At 42.5% G+C, this 21,599-nt stretch overlaps 1 protein-coding gene across 1 annotated transcript in view; it reads left to right on the forward strand.

Annotated features, from left to right (window-relative positions):
- Nucleotides 1-21,599, forward strand: part of LOC126174795 (venom carboxylesterase-6-like) — a 46,057-nt gene that overhangs the window by 15,365 nt on the left and 9,093 nt on the right. Inside the window, exons 5-7 of the mRNA XM_049921165.1 lie at nucleotides 2,335-2,528; nucleotides 14,743-14,899; nucleotides 20,275-20,441. Of these exons, the coding sequence (XP_049777122.1) occupies nucleotides 2,335-2,528; nucleotides 14,743-14,899; nucleotides 20,275-20,441 (518 nt within the window). The remainder of the gene's footprint in view (nucleotides 1-2,334; nucleotides 2,529-14,742; nucleotides 14,900-20,274; nucleotides 20,442-21,599) is intronic.

The following is a 21,599-nucleotide window of genomic DNA, read 5'->3' on the forward strand; positions in this document are numbered from 1 at the left end:
CTAAACAATGTATGGAGCATGGCATGGAAAATGTATGACATGAAGACTCACATATGACAACATCTGTAGCAGTAGGTTTTCTAATATGTTTTGTTAATGCTTCCTGTTAAGTCTGGTTATCCTCATACAAAGAAAACTGGTAGTGTTTCTTTTTTATATTTCAATTGTGAAACTGATATCAGGGCGCAGTTCATAAAACTTGTCATGTAAACTTTGACTGACTGATCTGCTTCCGCTGAACAGTGTAAGTGTGTCATCGACATATTTTTTTGTAATAGATGATGTTACTACTCACTGCCTGCAACTCAGTGGACAATTTTTTTCCTAAGATCATCCATGGAAATGTTTCCTAGAGTCCTCACCAGGCAGTTATGTATTATTAAGCCAAAGGGTTGTTTATAGAAGACCAAATTGCATGCCAGCCGGCGTGGCCGAGCGGTTCTATGCGCTTCAGTCTGGGACCGCGCGACCGCTATGGTCGCAGGTTCGAATCCTGTGTCGGGTATGGATGTGTGTAATGTCGTTACGTTAGTTAGGCTTAAGTAGTTCTATGTTCTGGGGGACGGATGACCTCAGATGTTAAGTCCCATAATGCTCAGAGCCATTTGAACCATTGGACCCAATTGTATAAAAAATAATTTCGAGAGGAAACTGTATTAAGAAGATCACACAGCTCCACAAGTTGGTGGCTATTCAATTTATTGTATGTCATTAGAGTATTTTCTTAAAATTTTAATTTTTTTCTCAACTAGTAAAGTTGTATATATATATTAGTCACAATTAATGACAGCAATTTGGCCTCAACTGATACTACAGTGTCTTGGATAAGCAGTTCTAGTTCCGTTGCATTTTTAGCACATGGCTGTTTATAAATGATTAGATTTCTGTTGTGATCTGAATCAATTTTTGACTTAAATGATTTGGTTGAATTCTAAGTTTAGAAGCACTGGTTTCATGACTATACACTCTTTCTTTCGAAAATCTGAAAACATACAAAAAAAATTTGTGAACAGCTTCTTTAGTTTAGTCCTGATATTTATCAGGAGGGATCCTTAGGAATATAGAATATTTGATTATCTTCTAAAAACCTTTCTGTTTTCTCTATGCACTCGTCTTTAGTAAGGGTAACAGGAGAACTGACATTTTCTACATTGAGAATTTGTGATTTTTCTTCATCTAATTCGTTATTGACTGTTCTAATTATTCCCTGATCACTTTTGTGGGATCTCTGCCGTTTGTCATCTATTACACACCCCTTAATAATGTTGGCTACAGCAATTCGCCCTTGCATTTCCTTTGTTGAATACTACATAATTAACAATGGAGTACTACTCCACTGTTATTTACTTTTTCGTTGCATTACCACCACACTGTCAAAGATATTACTTACTGTACGCTTCTGCTTCAGTCTAGACGTGTTACTTCTCTTCCAATGTTATTTGCAAACATTGTAACTTATTTGGTGATAATACTCAGTAAATATCTGAAGATGGGTTTGTAAGCCGAAAACCGGTTAACAATGAAAGTAATATTGTAGAACAAAAGCAAACTGGTGCTTTTCATTTATTATAATGTTGTTCTACCAAGAACTGAAGGAAGATTCTGTTAACACCTAAGATTCTACGTAGAAGCCTTAAAAAATATGGCCATTTAAGTCACATATTCTATTACTCGCAAATTCAGTCATGAAAACTTGTAGGGTACTCCCCGTTGACCTAGTGTCACGAAATATGGCAAGAAGCAACTTTTCGCAGTAAAAATCAATAAAAAAATCCGACAACTGTTAATTTGTAATTACAGCAGACGAAAATAAAATATATATTCTGTCGTTTGTTATCCGACTTTAGACTTAAAATTAAAAGGTTGTCGAAAGACATGGAATTCCAGCAACTGACGTCTTGCCAGTATCTATGTCGATAACAGAAAAAATCTTCGAGATCTTGATTTGCAGGAGCGATGAAATGTTCATACAAATAATTAAGAATGTACGGAACCCTCGGAGCGAAAGACCTAATCGCATCTGGCCCATTTTTATTTTTTATTGCAGAGTGTTACTACAAATCTTAAAAAGACATATTTCACACTACATTCCTGCTTTCGAGGACTGTCGAATATCGTTACTCAAATTCAAAGCAAAATTTCAATCTCACTGTCTCAGTTTGTAAATACTGAGCACACAACAATGTCGGTTGTTAGCAGTATCTCGACCAGTTAATTAAATTTTGGGTGTTTACACAGAATAAACTAATGGGTGAGAGGAATTGCTAAGACAGTCTATATGCATTTGTCATCGGAAGCTGCTGCAATGACTTGTGTGTGCTGTTTATCCATCAGGTCTTTTCCACCGGGCGATCTCGCAGAGTGGCGTTTCCGTGACGCCTTGGGGAGTACCACTGCCTGGAGGCCTGCAGAAGGCGCAGAAGGTGGCAGCCCTGGTGGGATGCCCCACAGAGCCCAGCGCCGCCCTCGTCGACTGCCTGAGGAGCGTGGATGACTACAAGATCGTCAACACGACATACCACTTTACTGTTAGTGCAATTACTGTTCTTTCTCATAATTTTCAAATAGCTCATCGCAGCCACATTTTCCATTTAGTTCTTACGAGCAATGCTATTAAACACATTCTTATAGCACTACTAGAAATAATTGACCATTAGGACAATGAATGAGATGGTCCTATATTGCGACAAACCTAAGAACAATGTTATTTTGCTTTAATGGAACTGTCAACGCAGCTATGCGAATCTTTGTACACTAACTATTTCTGTGACTACTGGCTTTAACACGAAAGAATTGATTGCACTGTTTTGTTTCAAGTACTTCAACTCCTTCTGTTAAAATTCAGTGCAGGTTCAGGGACAATACTGACATGTGTGCAAGGACGCTTTCACTACTGTGCTAACGTCAAAAGTGAAGCAGAATCCTCAAAAAGGAAAAGTGAGGCAAGGTAGGCAGATACAACTGAGATTTTACTACCACAGAAATTAGTGTTGGACTACCCATACTGGCAATAAACTTCTACTCCTAGTTTATAAAACGCACATAACGCCAATACTTTGTGTGCCTTTGCACTTAGTGTACTGTTGTTAGACACTGGAAAAGTTTGTGTGAGACCAATACAAAGTCTCTCAGGTCCACAACAATAGCAATATAAGGCCTTAACGGCACGACAACATTAACTAACCAGAAATTATAGTTTCTAAATTAAATGTGTATCAGATGGTCACTGTAATTAGGCTATTTCGCAACGCCCAGCAATTTAGACTGTTTTTATGGAGTCTGTAGCTTCGAAACTGAACGACTAATAGATGGAGAAAGGCTCTCTCCACAGCATAAAGTAGCTTCAGTTAACAAACAAAACTACGGGTACGAGGTACTAAAACCACATGTGCATATTTTCAGAGGTGTAATGACCCAGACCTCTTTAAAATTATAAATGAATTCAATTCAGTACAAAACCTATCTTGAAACACCAACCAAATGGTTCGAAAATATGTGTCATGTCTGTTCTTTCGGACTTTTTGATCCAGTAGCCACTGTGACACAAAGAAATTACAGACATCGGCTGCGTGTGGTGATTGTTTTAAAATAATGGCGAATGTTGAAAATTGGTACTGGACTGGGGTATACAATTAAGCCAAGGATGACCAAAGATCTCATCAGTGCGGTTGCAACCAGGCTCTAATTTTTACGGGAATCCTCGAAACGCCGCCAGTAATGAGGATAGTGGGCGAGGCGCCACGCGTTAGTAGTGTGTGGGTAAGTTGAGAATTTGGGTCTGACGGGAGGCGTGCTAGGGCGGTTCCTGCAGTCGCTATGACCGCTGAGTCGGGATGACTCACCGTTCGTCAGTTCTGCCTAAGATTCCTACATAGAGGGTTCGTCCAGTGCGTTCGGCAGCGGTAGTGCGCTTCCGCGTGACGTCACTGTCGAGAAACGTCAGCAGCGCGAGACGTATTCTCACGTTCGCGTATGATGCCATTCCTCGCATACCAACGTTAATCTACTAAAACTGAAGGGCAACGTAACCAGTAACGGGTTCGATAGAAGTTTACCTATACAGGGACTGAATGTAACTACTTACTAAGACTATCAAACTCTTTTGTTGTCTTTCTTGTAATGAAAAAACTATCGATTGTGCCCCCTTAACATGTACATTCTGTTATTTAATATTTTCTATTAGATAACTCAAAACCTGGTATCCTTTAGTCCGTTTCCAAATAGAATACAATTTTCAATCGTATGTAAACGCAACAATCACAACAGCCTCCAGTTTAGTAAACATATTTTTGCGTCACATTCGGAAATAGTGTATGAAACTTTTCTCATGCAGATGTTAAATAGTAAGGAAACGCTATGAGTCTAGTTACTTGTCACATTACTACGCATGATGATACGGAAGGTAGACGATTAATCGCCCCATTTTCAGCCATTTGAAGAAGAATTTATATACTTTAATCGGATCTGGAATGAACCGCAAAAGCTCTCCACCTGCGTGCTGTTTTCTTCTGCTGTTGTTTGGTCCCCTGTGCTTTTGCTGATGTGTTGAGGTGTCTTATTCGAACAAAGGTTCTGGTCGTAGAACACATTGTGATGCCCTCTTGAGAAATGGCCGGATATTTCCCAATTACATATATCGCCAGGTTTCTAATCACACTGGCAGCTTCACACAGACTATTTCCATGAAAGTTTAAAAATAGCCACTGCTTAACAACTTCCGTCGTGCTGTACTGTCCGAGTCCAGCACTCACTCCCGTGCCCTGTGCCATACTCCCCCTCCCACAGCACTGTTCCGAACTACCACGTGTCCTCTCCAGAAACGATGCTCCTCCCCAACCACCATACGCCTCTCTTAGTAATGAGTGCTGTGATTGGCTAGAGCGCTCCCTCCATGTCTCCAAGACAACATATCCCCACAAACATATTGAAACACATGCAAAATACTGGAGTTACATTTAAAAACTTGACATTAAATACATGTTCCTATGGCTGGACCATAAACACGCTCTAACATAAATTATTAAATACATAAACAAATTAAATAAACATATATCAAAGAAATACCAAGCAAAAGTAAGACAGTAGCCTAATGTCTCGGTGCTTTCTAAAACACAGTAATATTTAAACAATTTCTTCATATAAGGAGATGGGACCTGGATAAACTGAAAGAACCAGAGGTTGTACAGAGTTTCAGGGAGAGCATAAGGGTACAATTGACAGGAATGGGGGAAAGAAATAAAGTAGAAGAAGAATGGGTAGCTTTGAGGAATGAAATAGTGAAGGCAGCAGAGGATCAAGTAGGTAAAAAGACGAGGGCTAGTAGAAATCCTTGGGCAACAGAAGACACACTGAATTTAATTGATTAAAGGAGAAAATACAAAAATGCAGCAAGTGAAGCAGGCAAAAAGGAATACAAATGTCTCAAAAATGAGATCGACAAGAAGTGCAAAATGGCTAAGCAGGGATGGCTAGAGGACAAAAGTAAGGATGTAGAGGCTTATCTCACGAGGGGTAAGATAGATACTGCCAACAGGAAAATTAGAGACCTTTGGAGAAAAGACAACCACTTGCATGAATATCAAGAGCTCAAATGGAAACCCAGTTCTAAGCAAAAAAGGGAAAGCAGAAAGGTGGAAGGAGTATACAGAGGGTCTGTACAGGGGCGATGTTCTTGAGGACAATATTATGGAAATGGAAGAGGAGGTAGATGAAGTTGAAATGGGAGATACGATACTGCGTGAAGAGTTTGACAGAGCACTGAAAGACCTAAGTCGAAAAAAGGCCACGGGAGTAGACAATATTCCATTAGAACTACTGACAGCCTTGGGAGAGCCAGGCCTAACAAAACTCTGCCATCTGGTGAGCAAGATGTATGAGACAGGCGAAATTCCCTCAGACTTCAAGAAGAATATACTAATTCCAATCCCAAAGAAAGCACGTGTTGAGAGATGTGAAAATTACCAAACTATCAGTTTAATAAGTCACGGCTGCAAAACACTAAAGCGAATTCTTTACAGAAGAATGGAAAAACTGGTAGAAGCTGACCTCGGGGAAGATCAGTTTGGATTCCGTAGAAATGTTGGAACACGTGAGGCAATACTGACCCTACGACTTACCTTAGAAGAAAGATTAAAGAAAGGCAAACCTATGTTTCTAACATTTGTAGACTTAGAGAAAGCTTTTGACAATGTTGACTGGAATACTCTCTTTCAAATTCTAAGGTGGCAGGGGTAAAACACAGGGCGCGAAAGGCTATTTACAATTTGTACAGAAAGAAGATGGCAGTTATATGAGTCGAGTGACATTAAAGGGAAGCAGCAGTTGGGAAGGGATTGAGACAGGGTTGTAGCCTCTCCCCGATGGTATTCAATCTGTATATTGAGCAAGCAGTAAAGGAAACAAAAGAAAAGTTCGGAGTAGGTATTAAAATCCATGGAGAAGAAATAAAAACTTTGAGGTTCGCCGATGACATTGTAATTCTGTCAGAGACAGCAAAGGACTTGGAAGAGCAGTTGAACGGAATGGACAGTGTCTTGAAAGGAGGGTATAAGATGAACATCAACAAAAGCAAAACGAAGATAATGGAAAGTAGTCGAATTAAGTCGGGTGATGCTGAAGGAATTAGATTAGGAAATGAGACACTTAAAGTAGTAACGGAGCTTGGCTATTTGGGGAGCAAAATAACTGATGATGGTCGAAGTAGAGAGGATATAAAACGTAGACTGGCAATGGCAAGGAAAGCGTTTCTGAAGAAGAGAAATTTTTTAACATCGAGCATAGATTTAAGCGTCAGGAAGTCGTTTCTGAAAGTATTTGTATGGAGTGTAGCCATGTATGGAAGTGAACCATGGACGATAAATAGTTTGGACAAGAAGAGAATAGAAGCTTTCGAAACGTGGTGCTACAGAAGAATGCTGAAGATTAGATGGGTAGATCACATAAGTAATGAGGAGGTATTGAATAGAATTGGGGAGAAGAGGAGTTTGTGGTACAACTTGACTAGAAGAAGGGATCGGTTAGTAGAACGTGTTCTGAGGCATCAAGGGATCACCAATTTAGTGTTGGAGGGCAGCGTGGAGGGTAAAAATCGTAGAGGGAGACCAAGACCTGTATACACTAAGCAGAATCAGAAGGATGTAGGTTGCAGTAGGTACTGGGAGATGAAGAAGCTTGCACAAGATAGAGTAGCATGGAGAGCTGCATCAAACGAGTCTCAGGACTGAAGACCACAACAACAAGAAGCGTGCTGCTACCGTTTCTTCGTGTAACTGTGGAGTACTTATGGCTTGACGCGATCAATAGTAATCGGCCACTTTGACCTCCAATAACTCATGAACTATTCAAGTTACATGCCTGTAATTCATACTGAATTAGGTTTACACTAATAGCTTTCTAAAGACACATCGATCGATGAAATGGGACGAAGCTTTTACATTTTGGAAATTCGTTGCTGGGGGTTGCTTGTCTAATTTACCGTCAGATACTAAACTTTAAACTAATAAAGATATTGAAAATCTGATGACACCATCTGAAACGTCGTGCAAATAATAGTAATGTTTGTTTCTTTTTGAGGTATCGTGATTCATCTGGCGATTATTAATTTCTATACGAACTGTGAAATGTCTTCCATGATGGTTTCACAAAGTTCGCCATCTTCGGCGCTTTCGGCATACAAGTCTCTTTCATCGACACAAAGCACCGTCCTCGTCACAGCGGAAGTCCCAGCCATGCGGCTGGACCATGCGCTGGGGCTACCCCTCTCGTCCGGCTAACGCCCCGGCTGTCTGAGCGGACGCCCAACTCCGAACATACAATATTTCCAGGCCGCCACAACTCGCCCGTTGCCTCACAGCCTTAACCACGGTTGCTAACATAAAGGAGATAAATATTTCTCCTTAATATTAATTAAATGAAATTAATCTTGCACTTGAGAATAGAAACACAAGTATATTAAATTAAAATGAACGTGAAGTCTCTCATCTTCATAGGGAAAAAAAATAAAATCTAGTATCCCCTTGAAGTTAAAGCTTTTTTAGAACATAAAACTTCTCTTCTTAACACATAAGGTGATTAAAAAGTAAAATGAAAGAAATGTTTCGACTAATTTCTTCATGTGTATTTAGTCCTGTGCTTCTTGCCACGGACTTTATATCTTTTCTGGAATGTCTCGTCAAAGGATCTACCACATTGTTGTGCCAGTTATCTGTAATCATGCAACACTATCATGTCGGAAGTCCATGCCAATATTTATCTATTATTGTTCTCTGTAGCATTTTATTCCGTGATTCTACTTAAGAAGCGTGCTTAATTTATTTTTTAGCCAGTTAACAGCGTTTCTTTTCGCATTAGGATATGGCACTGCGTCTGGAGTCAGAAAATCTGCGGCGGTGAAGATGGCTGGAGATGTTCTGTTGACAGTCGCTAACATTTGCTTAACTATATGCCAAATTTCTCTGCCTTTATCACACACAAACCGGTGTTCTTCAGTATCAAGAAGGTTGTACGACGCGCTCATGAGCGAATTTCTGAGATGTATAGCATGCAGTTTGGAATTAGTTGATATTTCCTTGCTGACTGCAATTATACCAAGTTGGTTTCACTTTAGAGGGAAAGTTCCGATCGTGGATGTTTTTCCCAAACTGCTGACCAGTCGTTGTTAGGGTATTTCCTTTCAATGATATTTCCTTCCTTAGCTTTCATCAAATATGTATAGATGCCCTTTACTTTCGTCAATTGCTGTTCTGAGAGCATCGATGAGATATGACTGTCTTCAAGGAGAAAAGCTTTTAGGTTGCAAAGACTAGTTGGTATATGCTGCACATCTGTTGGCGGCTGCATGCTTGCAGGAGCAATTTCATTCAGCAAGTGGGCCGTTAAGCTGTCCAGCAGCTGCTTCCATGGCTTGTACATTCAACACACGTATAACGCTCGTGACCTGTAACTGGCATCAACGAGATTTAAGCCTTCTTTCCTTGTGGGGAGCATTGTATCTCGTCGAGTTGCCTCATACCGTTCCCCAGTACAGATGCTCGTATGCTTGCAAGTATTTTTTTTTTGTAATTGATGGTAATGGTGTGTTGCATGTTGCTCCTAAATTCAATACCCAAACATTTCAGGTTGTACTTCCGTCAACCGTCCCTGAATGCGTATTCCTCTGCCTACGTTCATGATGCCCGCCTTCCTTATTTAGTTTGGCGCCAGAGGGATGTTCATATGTGTGTACAATCTGAAGAGCTTTTGCCACCTCATTTTCATCTAAGACCAGGACGCCCACATCATCCGCATAAGCGTTACACACTATTTTCTCTGCGGTTGATATGCAATCCTTGTAGATGATGCGTGAGTGTCGCGAGGAGAGGTTCTATTGCTATTGCGAAAAGGACCATTGACTTTGGGCAACCTTGTCGTACGGATCCAGTCATCTCAATCTCTGTGCTTAGTTGTCCGTTCATCAGTATTCGTGCTACACAGTTTTTTTTTAATATTTGCTGAATAATCCTCAGTTCCATGATTCCGAGGATATACTTATGATCTACTCTGTCAAACGCCTTCTCGAAGTCTAATGACACTAATGCACATTTTATGCGGCAAACATTTGCGGTTGATATTATATCCCTATATTCGCATATATTCTGATAGGTGTTTCTGTCTTTCCCTAAAAATGTTTGGTACGGGCCAGTTATAGAGTTAATAACCATTTTATCTTCTTGCTGTTAAGCGGGCCATAATTTTGTAATCACTGTTGAGTAATGTTACTGGACGAAGGTTTTCTATTCCTTTGCTAAGTGAGATTTTAGGATTTAGAACTACACTCCCTTCAGGAAATTTTTTGGAAATGTCCGTTCATGAGTGCGTTAAACATGCATAGCTTGCTTTTATTTGTGGCCAGAACAAATCAGATCCTAGCGATTTATGTTTTGGGACTCTGCTATTGCATCTTACAGTTCGTCCTCTATTTCAGCCGTGAGGTTTCCTACTTACTCTGTGATAATTCTGCCTGAAGACGTTCCTAACAAGGTCTCGCCGCGCCCCGTCGTTTGTACGTTTGTTGGACATGATGTCTGAGATATATTTATGAACTGCCTCTTGAATTTCACTCTGTTTTGTGAGACTGGTCCCATCAGGTAACTTAACTTCTGTCAATATTTTTCTGTTTCCTCTCTTATTCTTACCCATTACATGATACATAACAATTTCTTCCCCTTCTACAATGTTTTGTATCCTTGCTCTGATTTTGAAACCTTCTGACTGTCGCCGCTTCAGTTCTAAGAGTTTAGCTTTTTCTGAATCCGTGTATACCCCTCTATTAATCGTGTGTCCAGGGTGTATAGGTCTCTAAGGCAGCTAAAATAAAACTCAGTCATCTATTTAATCCAGCAGCTTTTCTGTCGTGAGTTGTCCATCAACATTCTTCTTATTTTGGGCTTAGCACATTATAGTCACCAAGCTTTGGTAGAACTGTATAGCGGGAGTAGTTTTTCGCATTCCTTTCATACATTATTAAATGCCACATGACATTCCTCATCTTGTAGATGTGTAACGTTGAGTTTTCTTAAGCCCCTCGCTCGGTAAGTTTCTCGTTTTTGTAAATTTATTGTGGTGATATACGCGGCATGGTCACAAAACATAGTGGGCCAGACCTCAGACGGGAGTACATGGTTCTTTAGGTTGGACGACACGTAAATCCTGACCAGCCTGCTCACTGAGTGGCTGGTAAAATATGTAAAACCGGGCTGTGCGCCATGTGTATGTTCCCAGGTGTCGGCTAACTACAGGTTCTAAGGACTTGTTAGTCTGGAATCACGCGACCGCTCTGGTCGCAGGTTCCAATCCTGCCTCGAGCATGGATGTGTGTGATGTCCTTAGGTTAGTTAGTTTTAAGTAGTTCTACGTTTTAGGCGACTGATGACCACAGATTTTAAGTCCCATTGTGCTCAGAGCCATTTGAACTACTGTAAGGACTTGAAATTCGATGTCTGGTCTTTCGGGCTAAGGGCAGAATCAAAATCGCCGGCTAGGATTACATAATCTTGATGTGTACAGAATAGGTGAACGATTTCACTTTTTAAAAAATCCGCTCTAGCGTGCCTGTTATTGTTGCCAGACGGTGCCTAAACGTTGATGATGCGGACTTTATTAACAGTCACTGCAGTTCCTCTACTGTTTGCAAGTTTTTCTGTTTGTGTGACACGGATGCCTTCTTTCGTGAGAATGGCGGTTCCCAGTTCTGCACCGATACCAGGGTTAGTTACGGCGTTGTACCCAAGTACCCAAGTATCTTTTCTAATTTAATACCTGTTACTTTCTGCAACATCAACGTCAGCTGCTTATAGGAAGTCTTGGAGATATTGTAAATGCAAGGAGGAACGTTTCTTATTAAGGTTCAACGTGGCGATTTTGAAGGCTTGTGCAGCGTTCATATTGTCTTATTCATTATCGAAGTCAATGTTCGTCTTAAGAAGTGCTGTCGGACTTATATCCTTTTTCACATTATGGTTCACATTATGTTCCGTCTATGTTGAATCCATCGTGTTCGGTTCATCTTGCCGGGCAGGAATCTGTCCCGTTCCTCCAGTTTCATCCATTTCTTCGTCTTGGTTCATTTCGTCCGATTCCTCAGCCCCATTTTTGTGTTGATTATCTCTCGATGTGTCTTTTTCTGCATTTCTAGTCTCAGCGAGAACCTTCTCTGTATTACATTTTGCTACCAACTTCAATATTTCGTGTGAAAAATGGTCCGTTGACATGTGACATGGTGTACTTGATTTGGTTTGTGATGGGTCAGATGCATGCATACTCAGAACCGGTTTACTATGTAGTTTGTTGCTAATCTGCTTTGCTTTTTCTCGCAAGGGCGGTGCCAGTTCTTCAGCACCCCTGTGAGCTAGTCCCCCCTTTTTATGCCTCCTTGCAGGACTGCCTCTTGGGGAGATTTCAGCGTTTTCCATTGCCTCGTGTGTTTCTTGCGCTCGGTCCTGTTCTCTGGCAAGTGGTGGCTCGGTTTCCTTGTTTTCTTTAGTCTGCCCCTTCTGAAGGACTGTAGTCGGTTCCGGGGTTTGTCGTACTTCAACAGCGATATTAGGTTCTCTTTCTTGACTCTTTGGTTGTGTTGTAACTGTCGAGCCGTTAACGTCCATTATCAATTCATTGAAGCGAGCAGCGTCATCCTAGGTAGCGTCAGGAGCGTGTCGCGTATGGAGCTGTCCAGCGGCTGCCGTGCATAAGTTAAAAACAATGTTGTCATACAGTAGTAGGGGGCCTCAAGTTTCGCCCTCAGGTGGACCTGGCCACTCGGCGTTATGACGGCTGCGAGCGGACATGGCCTGTACCGCCGAACGACGCACAGGTTCTTGTCTGCCCACCATATGTTACTATAGCATGATAATCACACAAACATTTGTATACGAGTGTATGTGCTTGCGTAAATCAACTCGCAATTGCCTAATACCATTCAAGACGGGGAACCTGTAAGCAGCAGACCACAATTCTGCAAAATTACTCAATATTCTCCCATGAGGAGCTATCACCGAATTAATGTGCTCAGCGGTGATTTCAAGTGGCAGTTTCAAGATACGGACGGTCCTTAATCCAAATCCAGCACGCGTAACACAAACTTCACTAATATTGCCAACATGATGTTAATACTTAAATGTTCCGCCACTAGATTCTACAATTTTCTCATACGATTCTGTTTTTTTTTTTTTTTTTTTTTTTTTAAGCTTTACGTACTTGATCCTGCTCACAATTGAAAGGTGAATACCTACGATGTCCTCAAACGAAATGTTCACAACTTTCTCTAGACATGTCTCAATTTCGAATGAATTCGGTCTCTGAACTTTCTGATCAGACACAAATTTCAACGTGTCTCTCCTACACTACTGATCGTTAAAATTGCTACACCAAGAGGAAATGCAGGTTATGAACGGATATTCATTAGACTAATATATTGCACTAGAACTGACATGTGATTACATTTTCAAGCAATTTGGGTGCATAGATCCTGAGAAATCAGTACCCAGAACAACCACCTCTGGCCGTAATAACGGCCTTGATACGCCTGGGAATTGAGTCAAACAGAGCTTGGATGCAGTGTACAGGTACAGCTGTCCATGCAGATTCAACACGATACCACAGTCCATCTAGAGTAGTGACTGGCATATTGTGACGAGCCAGTTACTCGGCCACCATTGACCAGACGTTTTCAATTGGTGAGAGATCTGGAGAATGTGCTGGCCAGGGCAGCAGTCGAACATTTTCTGTATCCAGAAAGGCCCGTACAGGACCTGCAACATGCGGTCGCGCTGAAATGTAGGGTTTCGCAGGGATCGAATGGAGAGTAGAGCCACATGTCGTAACACATCCGAAATGTAACGTCCACTGTTCAAAGCGCCGTCAATGTGAACAAGAGGTGACGGAGACGTGTAGCCAATGGCACCCCATACCGTCACGCTGGGTGATACGCCAGTATGGCGATGACGAATACACGCTTCCAATGTGCGTTTACCGCGATGTCGCCAAACACGGATGCGACTATCATGATGCTGTAAACAGAACCTAGATTCGTCGGAAAAAAAGAACTTTTTGCATTCGTGCACCCAGGTTCGTCGTTGAGTAGACCATCGCAGGCGCTCTTGTCTGTGATGCAACGTCAAGGGTAACCCCAGCCATGGTCTCCGAGCTGATAGTCCATGCCGCTGCAAACGTCGTCGAACTGTTGTGCAGATGGTTGTTGTCTTGCAAATGTCCCCGTCTGTTGACTCAGGGATCGAGACGTGGCTGCACGATCCGTTACAGCCATGCAGATAGGATGCCTGTCATCTCGACTGATAGTGATACGAGGCCGTTGGGACCCAGCACGGCGTTCCGTATTACCCACCTGAACCCACCGATTCCATATTCTGCTAAGAGTCATTGGATCTCGACCGATATGAGTAGCAATGTCGCGATACGATAAACCGCAATCGTGATAGGCTAAAATCCGAACTGTACCAAAGTCGGAAACGTGATGGTACGCATTTCTCCTTATTACGCGAGGCACCACAAAAACGTTTCACCAGACAACGCCGGTCAACTGCTGTTTGTGTATAAGAAATCGGTTGGAAACTTTCCTCATGTCAGCACGTTGTAGGTGTTGCCACCGGCGCCAACCTTGTGTGAATGCTCTGAAAAGCTAATCATTTGCATATCACAGCATTTTCTTCCCGTCGGTTAAATTTCGCGTCTGTAGCACGTCGTCTTCGTGGTGTAGCAATTTAATGACCAGTAGCATATTAGGCTGATTCATCTCTCCTTCTAATACAAATCCATCAAGAGTCTCAAATAAAGCAGCTAACTACTGCAACAGACGCTTGACTTACCGACCGGAACGCAGCAGACCGCAGCGCACAGCACACGCCGGAGGTCCACTCACCACGGCCGCCAAAAGCCGACTGACCACTGAGCTATCCAAAGAAAATGGCGATCGCAACTGCACGGAATGTCCTAGCATATCTCCCGTCATACCCAAATTCTCAACTTATCCGCACAGTACTGATGTAGTGCCCCTACCCATTACTCGCGGCGTTTCACCGATTCCCGTAACAGTAATACGTGAATCAATGCCCACTGGCAGCTACATGTCATAACGGCTGCAGGATCAAAATAGCAAAGCAGGTCACTTATAACTGCATCTGAATTTCTTTTACAGTTTCGAGAAAACTCTAGATTATGCAAACCTAAATAACGTTAGTTTCTTTGTTGTAGGAATGGTTCTTCAGCCCACTCATACCTTTCCGACCAGCTATAGAAGGTGAAGGAGAAGATTCGTTTCTGCCCAAACATCCACTTGAACTGGAGCCTCATACAGCAATTCCATGGATGACAGGTGCCACCCAGGACGAAGGGTACCTGTTTGCAGCGGGTAAGGTTTCGTTTTTACACGTTGACTCGCTGATGATTCTGGAAGGCTTACGGTATGGAATACTAATAATTTCGTCGAGGTAAATACTTTGGTAGCTCCTTCAATGCAGATACCATACAAGCTATTTTGCTTACACCGACATCGGAAACGTTATGAATTGCCGAAAAGAAGAAATAGTAGTGATGAACATAAAAATGAAACCTTTATTACTCACTCATTTCGGCACGTTACTTTTTGTTTTTCATATTTTTGGTAGCTGAAAATTTAGCAACTAAACGTTAGAAGATGGTTTAATGTCTCATTTCCTGTAGCACAAAAACTAGCATATGTTTTCAAACATAAGGGGTCAGTGGAACATTGTGTTATTTGCAAGAAAATCCGCGAACTGCACACCCCATTTCATAATAAGATGTGAGAACGTACTGCCTTTTGTTATTCGCTGATGAGTCACACAGTTATGATCACTCGTTTAATAGTGTGTTGGTACGCTTATGGAGCAAAGTGAATCAGTGATTCTGAATTTCATGGATTCGAAAGCGTCGTTGGTAGTTTTCCAGAGCTGTGTGATACGAGGTATCTACGTGCAGATCACACAATTCCCGTAAACTGCGGATTGGCGGTCCGTGTCACGCACCAAGCGTCCGCCAGCGTCTCTGACTTGATCTATCAAATTGACATCAGGAAAACTGGATGGCTAAGACATCAATGTTGATACACTATCATGCTTCGCAAACCACTGTAGCACAGACAGTTAACCTGCCGGAAGATGCTGTCGCCATCGTGAAAGAAACCAAGTATCATAGGATGCAAGTGGACTGTGACAGCCGGCCGGAGTGGCCGAGCGGCTGTAGGCGCTATAGTCTGGAACCGCGCGACCGGTACGGTCGCAGGTTCGAATCCTGCCTCGGGCATGGATGTGTATGATGTCCTTGGGTTACTTACGTTTAAGTAGTTCTAGGGGACTCATGATCTCAGATGTTAAGTCGCATAGTGCTCATATCCATTTGGACCATTTGGACTGTGACAAAATTTGTTGTCGTTCGCCGGCCGCGGTGGTCTAGCGGTTCTAGGCGCTCAGTCCGGAGCCGCGCGACTGCTACGGTCGCAGGTTCGAATCCTGCCTCGGGCATGGATGTGTTTGATGTCCTTAGGTTAGTTAGGTTTAAGTAGTTCTAAGTTCTAGGGGACTGATGACCACAGATGTTGAGTCCCATAGTGCTCAGACCCATTTGAACCATTTTTTGTTGTCTTTCAAAGCTGTCATGTTGCCTTCGATTATTACACCAACTCCCATGGGATCCCACACAAATGTCCTCATGGCATAACACTGTAAAACCTGTCACTGTCGATACATGGCACGATGTATGTTTCGAACAGCCGTCCGTTAGGATGGTGGTGTATCCGGAGATGACAACTGACCTGGTGTAATATCCGACCAGGGGACACGTTTTCATTGATCCACGGTGCAATATCGATGATACCGTGTCACTGCAGTCATAATTGTCGTGACCGTTGAGTTAACGTGGAAACAAATCGGAGTCATCTATTACGGAGGCGTATATTCAACAATGTCCACTTAACTGTATACTCAAAAACGCTTTAGGTTGCATCAGCATTGTACTGTGCTGTCATATCTGCCACTGATTGTTGCCTATCCTGCTTTCAAGGACTGGGCAAGTCTCTGACCTCTACAACATTACTACCTCCAAGGTAATTCTCTAAGGCAGGCATTCACGCACGGAGTCGTTCGTTGTTCCCAGTCCTGGTAGCAGCGCTGAAACACTTCATCTGACAGGGCCTTTGGTATGTCGGTCGCGTTCCTTTGCAAGTTCTCGAGACTTCCAAAGGACTTTTTCAGTTTCGGGAATAGAAAGAAATCACAAGGACTCAGGTCACTTGAATACGAGGGGCTGTGTAACAATAGGAATGCCTTTAGAGGTCAAAAATTCCGTGATGGAAGTGGCCTTGTAACATGGGGACACTGGGTGTTGACATGAGACAGCACACACTTTTCTGCAATGTCCAGTTTCAATCGAGTCAGCCTTTGGGAATTTGAGGAAAGTACTATGGGATCAAACTGCTGAGGTCATCGTTACCTAGGCTTACACACTACTTAATCTAACTTAAACTAACCTATGCTAAGGACAACACACACATCCATTCCCGAGGGAGGATTCGAACATCCGACGGGTGGAGCCGCGCGAACCGTGACACGCCGCCTCAGACCGCAAGGCTACCGCACGTGTCGATTCACCCTTTCCCTGAGCCTTTCACGGACATCTTTAAGCTCTTGCCTGACAGTTTGTCCTAGATGAACAAACCGTTCTACAGTTAAAAAAGCAAATTTTCATCTTTTATTTGCTCATTCGAGCTATTTCGGACGAGGAGATGTGTGGATGTGCCACTCCTGACTTTGCCACTTTGTCTCAAGATCGTACTCAAAACTCAAGGAATCGTCACCTGTGGTCATTTGCAGTCCTCTCAAGAAATTCAACGCACACACTTCTTCCACTGTTCTTCTGCTCAGTTTTGAGGGTTTTCAGCATCACTTTCGCACTAGCCTTTCGCACGTGCAAATCTTCTTTCAAAATTTATGTACGCTGAAAGTGTTGAAGTTTTACAGGTCACCCATCATCCTTATTGTTAAACGTCGGCCTGATCTCATCAGAGCAAGAACACGTTTTCGTCGGTTTTTGAAGATAAAGACCTTCCTGAGCGACGTTCATCTTTAGCTTATTCTCGGCCTTCCAGAAATGATTTGTGTCAGGGAGAAACTTTTGCTCTTGATAAGGAATGTTCCCCGTAGGCCTGTTCCAGCTTTTCAAAGGTCTACGTCGCGGATTCCCCAAGAGTAACACAAAACTTGATTGCTTAACTTAGCTCTAAATCTCGCTGTTTCTTTTTCGCAACATTCACAGATACACACACACACACACACACACACACACACACACACACACACACACACAAACACAACTTCACTGGTGGCGCTGTAAAGAGCCACGAATGTCTGTACGAACTAAAACTTGAAATGAACATCTGGAAGGGATGAACACACATGTCTGCACAAGTAGAGTAACACCGCTCGCAGTGTTGTTACTCTCATTACTTTTATCACACACCTCGAGGATGCTCACGACAAGTAGTTCACAAACAGTAGACAAACTTCGCCGTTTCCCAGGAGCCGGGCCATAACTATCTCCCCTTTGTCAAAGTGGCAGAAACTTTTCCCCTTTGCGGCCCACGTCGTCACTAGAATGATACACTATGTGATCAAAAGCACCCAGACACATGGCTGAAAATGTCTTACAATTTCGTGGCGCCCTCCATTGGTAATGTTGGAATTCAGTATGGTGTTGGCCCACCCTTAGCCTTGATACAGCTTCCGCTCTCGCAGGCATACGTGCAATCAGGTGCTGGAAGTTTTCTTGGGGAATGGTAGCCAATTCTTCACGGAGTGCTGCACTGAGGAGAGATTTCGATGTCGGTCGGTGAGGCATGGCACAAAGTCGACGCCCCAAAACATCCCAAAGGTGTTCTATAGGATTCAGGTCAGGACTCTGTGCAGGCCAGTACATTACAGGGATGTTATTGTCTTGTAACTCTCCACCACAGGCCGTGCGCTATGAACAGGTGCTCGATCGTGTTGAAAGATACAACCGCCATCCCCAAATTGCTCTTCAACAGTGGGAAGCGAGAAGGTGCTTAAAACATTAATGTAGACTTATGCAGTGATAGCGCCACGCAAAACAATGGGTGCAAGCTCCCTCCTTGAAAATCACGATCGCACCATAACACCATCGCCTCCGAATTTTACTGTTGGCACTACACACGCTGGCAGATGATATTCACCGGGCATTCGCCATTCCGACATCCTGCCACTCGGATCGTCACATTGTTTACCGTGATTCGTTACTCCACACAACGTTTTCCCATTGTTCAATTGTAAAATGTTTACGCTACTTACACTAAGCGACATGTCGTTTGCCATTTACCGATGTGAAGTGTGGCTTATGAGCAGCCGCCCGACCATGTAATCCAAGTTTTTTCACCACTCGCTCAACTGTCATTGTACTTGCAGTGGATCCTGATGCAGTTTGGAATTCCTGTGTGATGGTCTGGATAGATGTCTGCCTGTTACATATTACGACCCTCTTCAACTGTTGGCGATCTCTGTCAGTCAACAGATGAGGTCGGCCTGTACGCTTCTGTGCTGTATGTGTCCCTTCACGTTTCCACTTCATTACCACATCGGAAACAATGGATCTAGGAATGTTTAGGCGTGTGGAAATCTCGCGTGCAGACATATGACGCAAACACCAAATCGTCTGACCACGTTCGATGCCCGTGAATTTCGCGAAACGCCTTATTCTGCTTTCTTACGATGTCTAATGATTACTGACGTCGCTGATATGGAGTACCTGGCAGCAGGTGGCAGCACAATGCAATGCACCTAATATGAAAACGTATGTTTTTGGGGGTGTTCGGATACTTTTGATCACATAGTGTTTCTCAATCGTCTCTGCTACGCTTGACCACAATACTTACCGCGCCACCAGCTGGCGTTTGTTCTCGTGGTGGACAGTCGTCATAATGTTTTGGCTCACGAGTGTACTTCATGATGTTTGTTTTTGGTTAGAAATATACTGATATCTGCAATACTTTCAGACTTTTAATTTCGTTTTTTCTCTGTTTACGAAATATTTGCTCCGTCTGCAATATGATGACAATAAATTCAGTAACCACATAGTCTGTCTTTATCTAATTTGACCGCTCTGAATACTATTTCATGATTCGTTGCCTTTTTCAACTGTACGAATCCATGTTTTCTGATCTCATCCGTCCTGGAAACATAACCCACCAAATAGAAATAGCACTAAGACTTCATTGGTAATATGTCCTGTTTTTTATATAATTTTTTTTAATTCTAACACTTCAATATTTTAACAAACGGTAAAACATCATCAGAAAAAGAAAAATCAGATTCAAAATTCCGAGCAGATTAAAACTATGCGTCGGACAGTGATTTCAACCTGGATCCTGATTTTCGTAGAAATTGCTCTCCCCACCTGAGCTACCCAGGCTTGGTTAACTCAGCTGGTAAGAGCAAAGCTTGAGCAGTATAGTGGAACCCGTGACACGATTGAAAGCAGGTGCCATGGGGGAGAAAGTAATTGCAACACGCTACTAAGTATCTGTCTCTAAATTAAGTGGCCATAAGTATAGTACATCAGTACTGTACACAGTTAAAGTAGAGAAAATTTTCATATGTCACTAGCGAAATGACGTAGCCTTATGATTCCCTGCAAATATTGACGAATGTATGATATACGTCCATTGAATAACTTTTCATCAAAAATTGCTCTACATTTCAGCTTGCATAGCAAATGAACAGCTACTGGAAGATTTGAAACAGGATGGAGAAAGGCTGATTCCCTTGTCTTTATCGTATGACGGAGAGCCAGAGGCTGATTTCGTCACTAAGAAGATTAAGGACTTCTACTTCTCAAACGGTGAAGTTTCTGTCAGCAAACTCAGTGAAGTAAATATTCTCAAACTGAATGTACTGTTTGTATTCCGACTAAAATGAAATTTAAGATTAAGAATCTCTTATTTTCTCTATCACTTAGGTGTATAACATGCTACCCACTACATTAGTCCGCCTCTGTAGATCAGTGGTCAGCATATCTGACTCCCACGTGGAAGACTTCAATACCGAGTACTGCCAGGGAAAAAGAAAATAATGGCCGGCAGTGCTGTGTGCTGACGTCATGCCCCGCCCCTCCACACCACAACCACCAGCCACCTCTGGCAGAGTGTGACACGGCTGTCCCGATTGGCAAATTAGGGGCGGAACACGGAGATTTGCTTTTGATTGTGTCAATATATTACTGTCAATGAAAGGCACGACTGAAGAGTTAATCTTACCTGGAATCCTGAAATGGACCACAGAAATGTCCACTACTTACAGGAGTCCAATGCATCTACCACGACAGCTTACTGTGGGTGAATATTAAGTCCTATTACTATCCCAAGGCCCAAATATTTCCGTGTATGGGATTGTGAACGAAATTTAGATAGCACGATCACTAAGAAGCCATGCAGTGTCTAGAAGAGAACGCTAAAGTGTTCCCCTTAGAACACCAGCCATACTCACTAATCAAAAACGTTGACGGATACAGACCAGTGATACATTTCACTTAATGAGACATTTACATTGGATTAAGTATATCGCACTCAGGCGCCACTGTTATAGATAGCGTTTCATTTATATTTACAGCCTTTTGACTGTAAACTTCGAGGTTTAATCTTTCCCTCATGTACAGTTTGGTACTAATGGATACCATCCCAAGGAACAACTATTTTGTGTTGTCAGTAAGAACGAAAACAGTTCGTTTCCTAACTAGGTGAATAACAATCTAGTTCACTTCATAGTTCGTTAAGTCACAAAGCTCTTTCTTTCCATATATACTTACGGGAAGCTGGCTTCAGCCGGGAATAAGTTTAGCCGAAATTTTTACAAAGGACCTACCCGTGTTCAGTAAGGATAGATGAAATACAGTTGGTGGTGGAGTATTTATCGCTGTCAGAAGCAGTTTACCTTGCAGTGAAACTAAAGTTGATAGTTTCTGTGAATTAGTAAGGGTACAGGGTATGCTTGAAAGTCGGAATAAATTAATAACTGGTGCCTTTTACCGAC

Source organism: Schistocerca cancellata, chromosome 3, assembly GCF_023864275.1.
Source record: "Schistocerca cancellata isolate TAMUIC-IGC-003103 chromosome 3, iqSchCanc2.1, whole genome shotgun sequence".
NCBI lineage: Eukaryota > Metazoa > Arthropoda > Insecta > Orthoptera > Acrididae > Schistocerca > Schistocerca cancellata.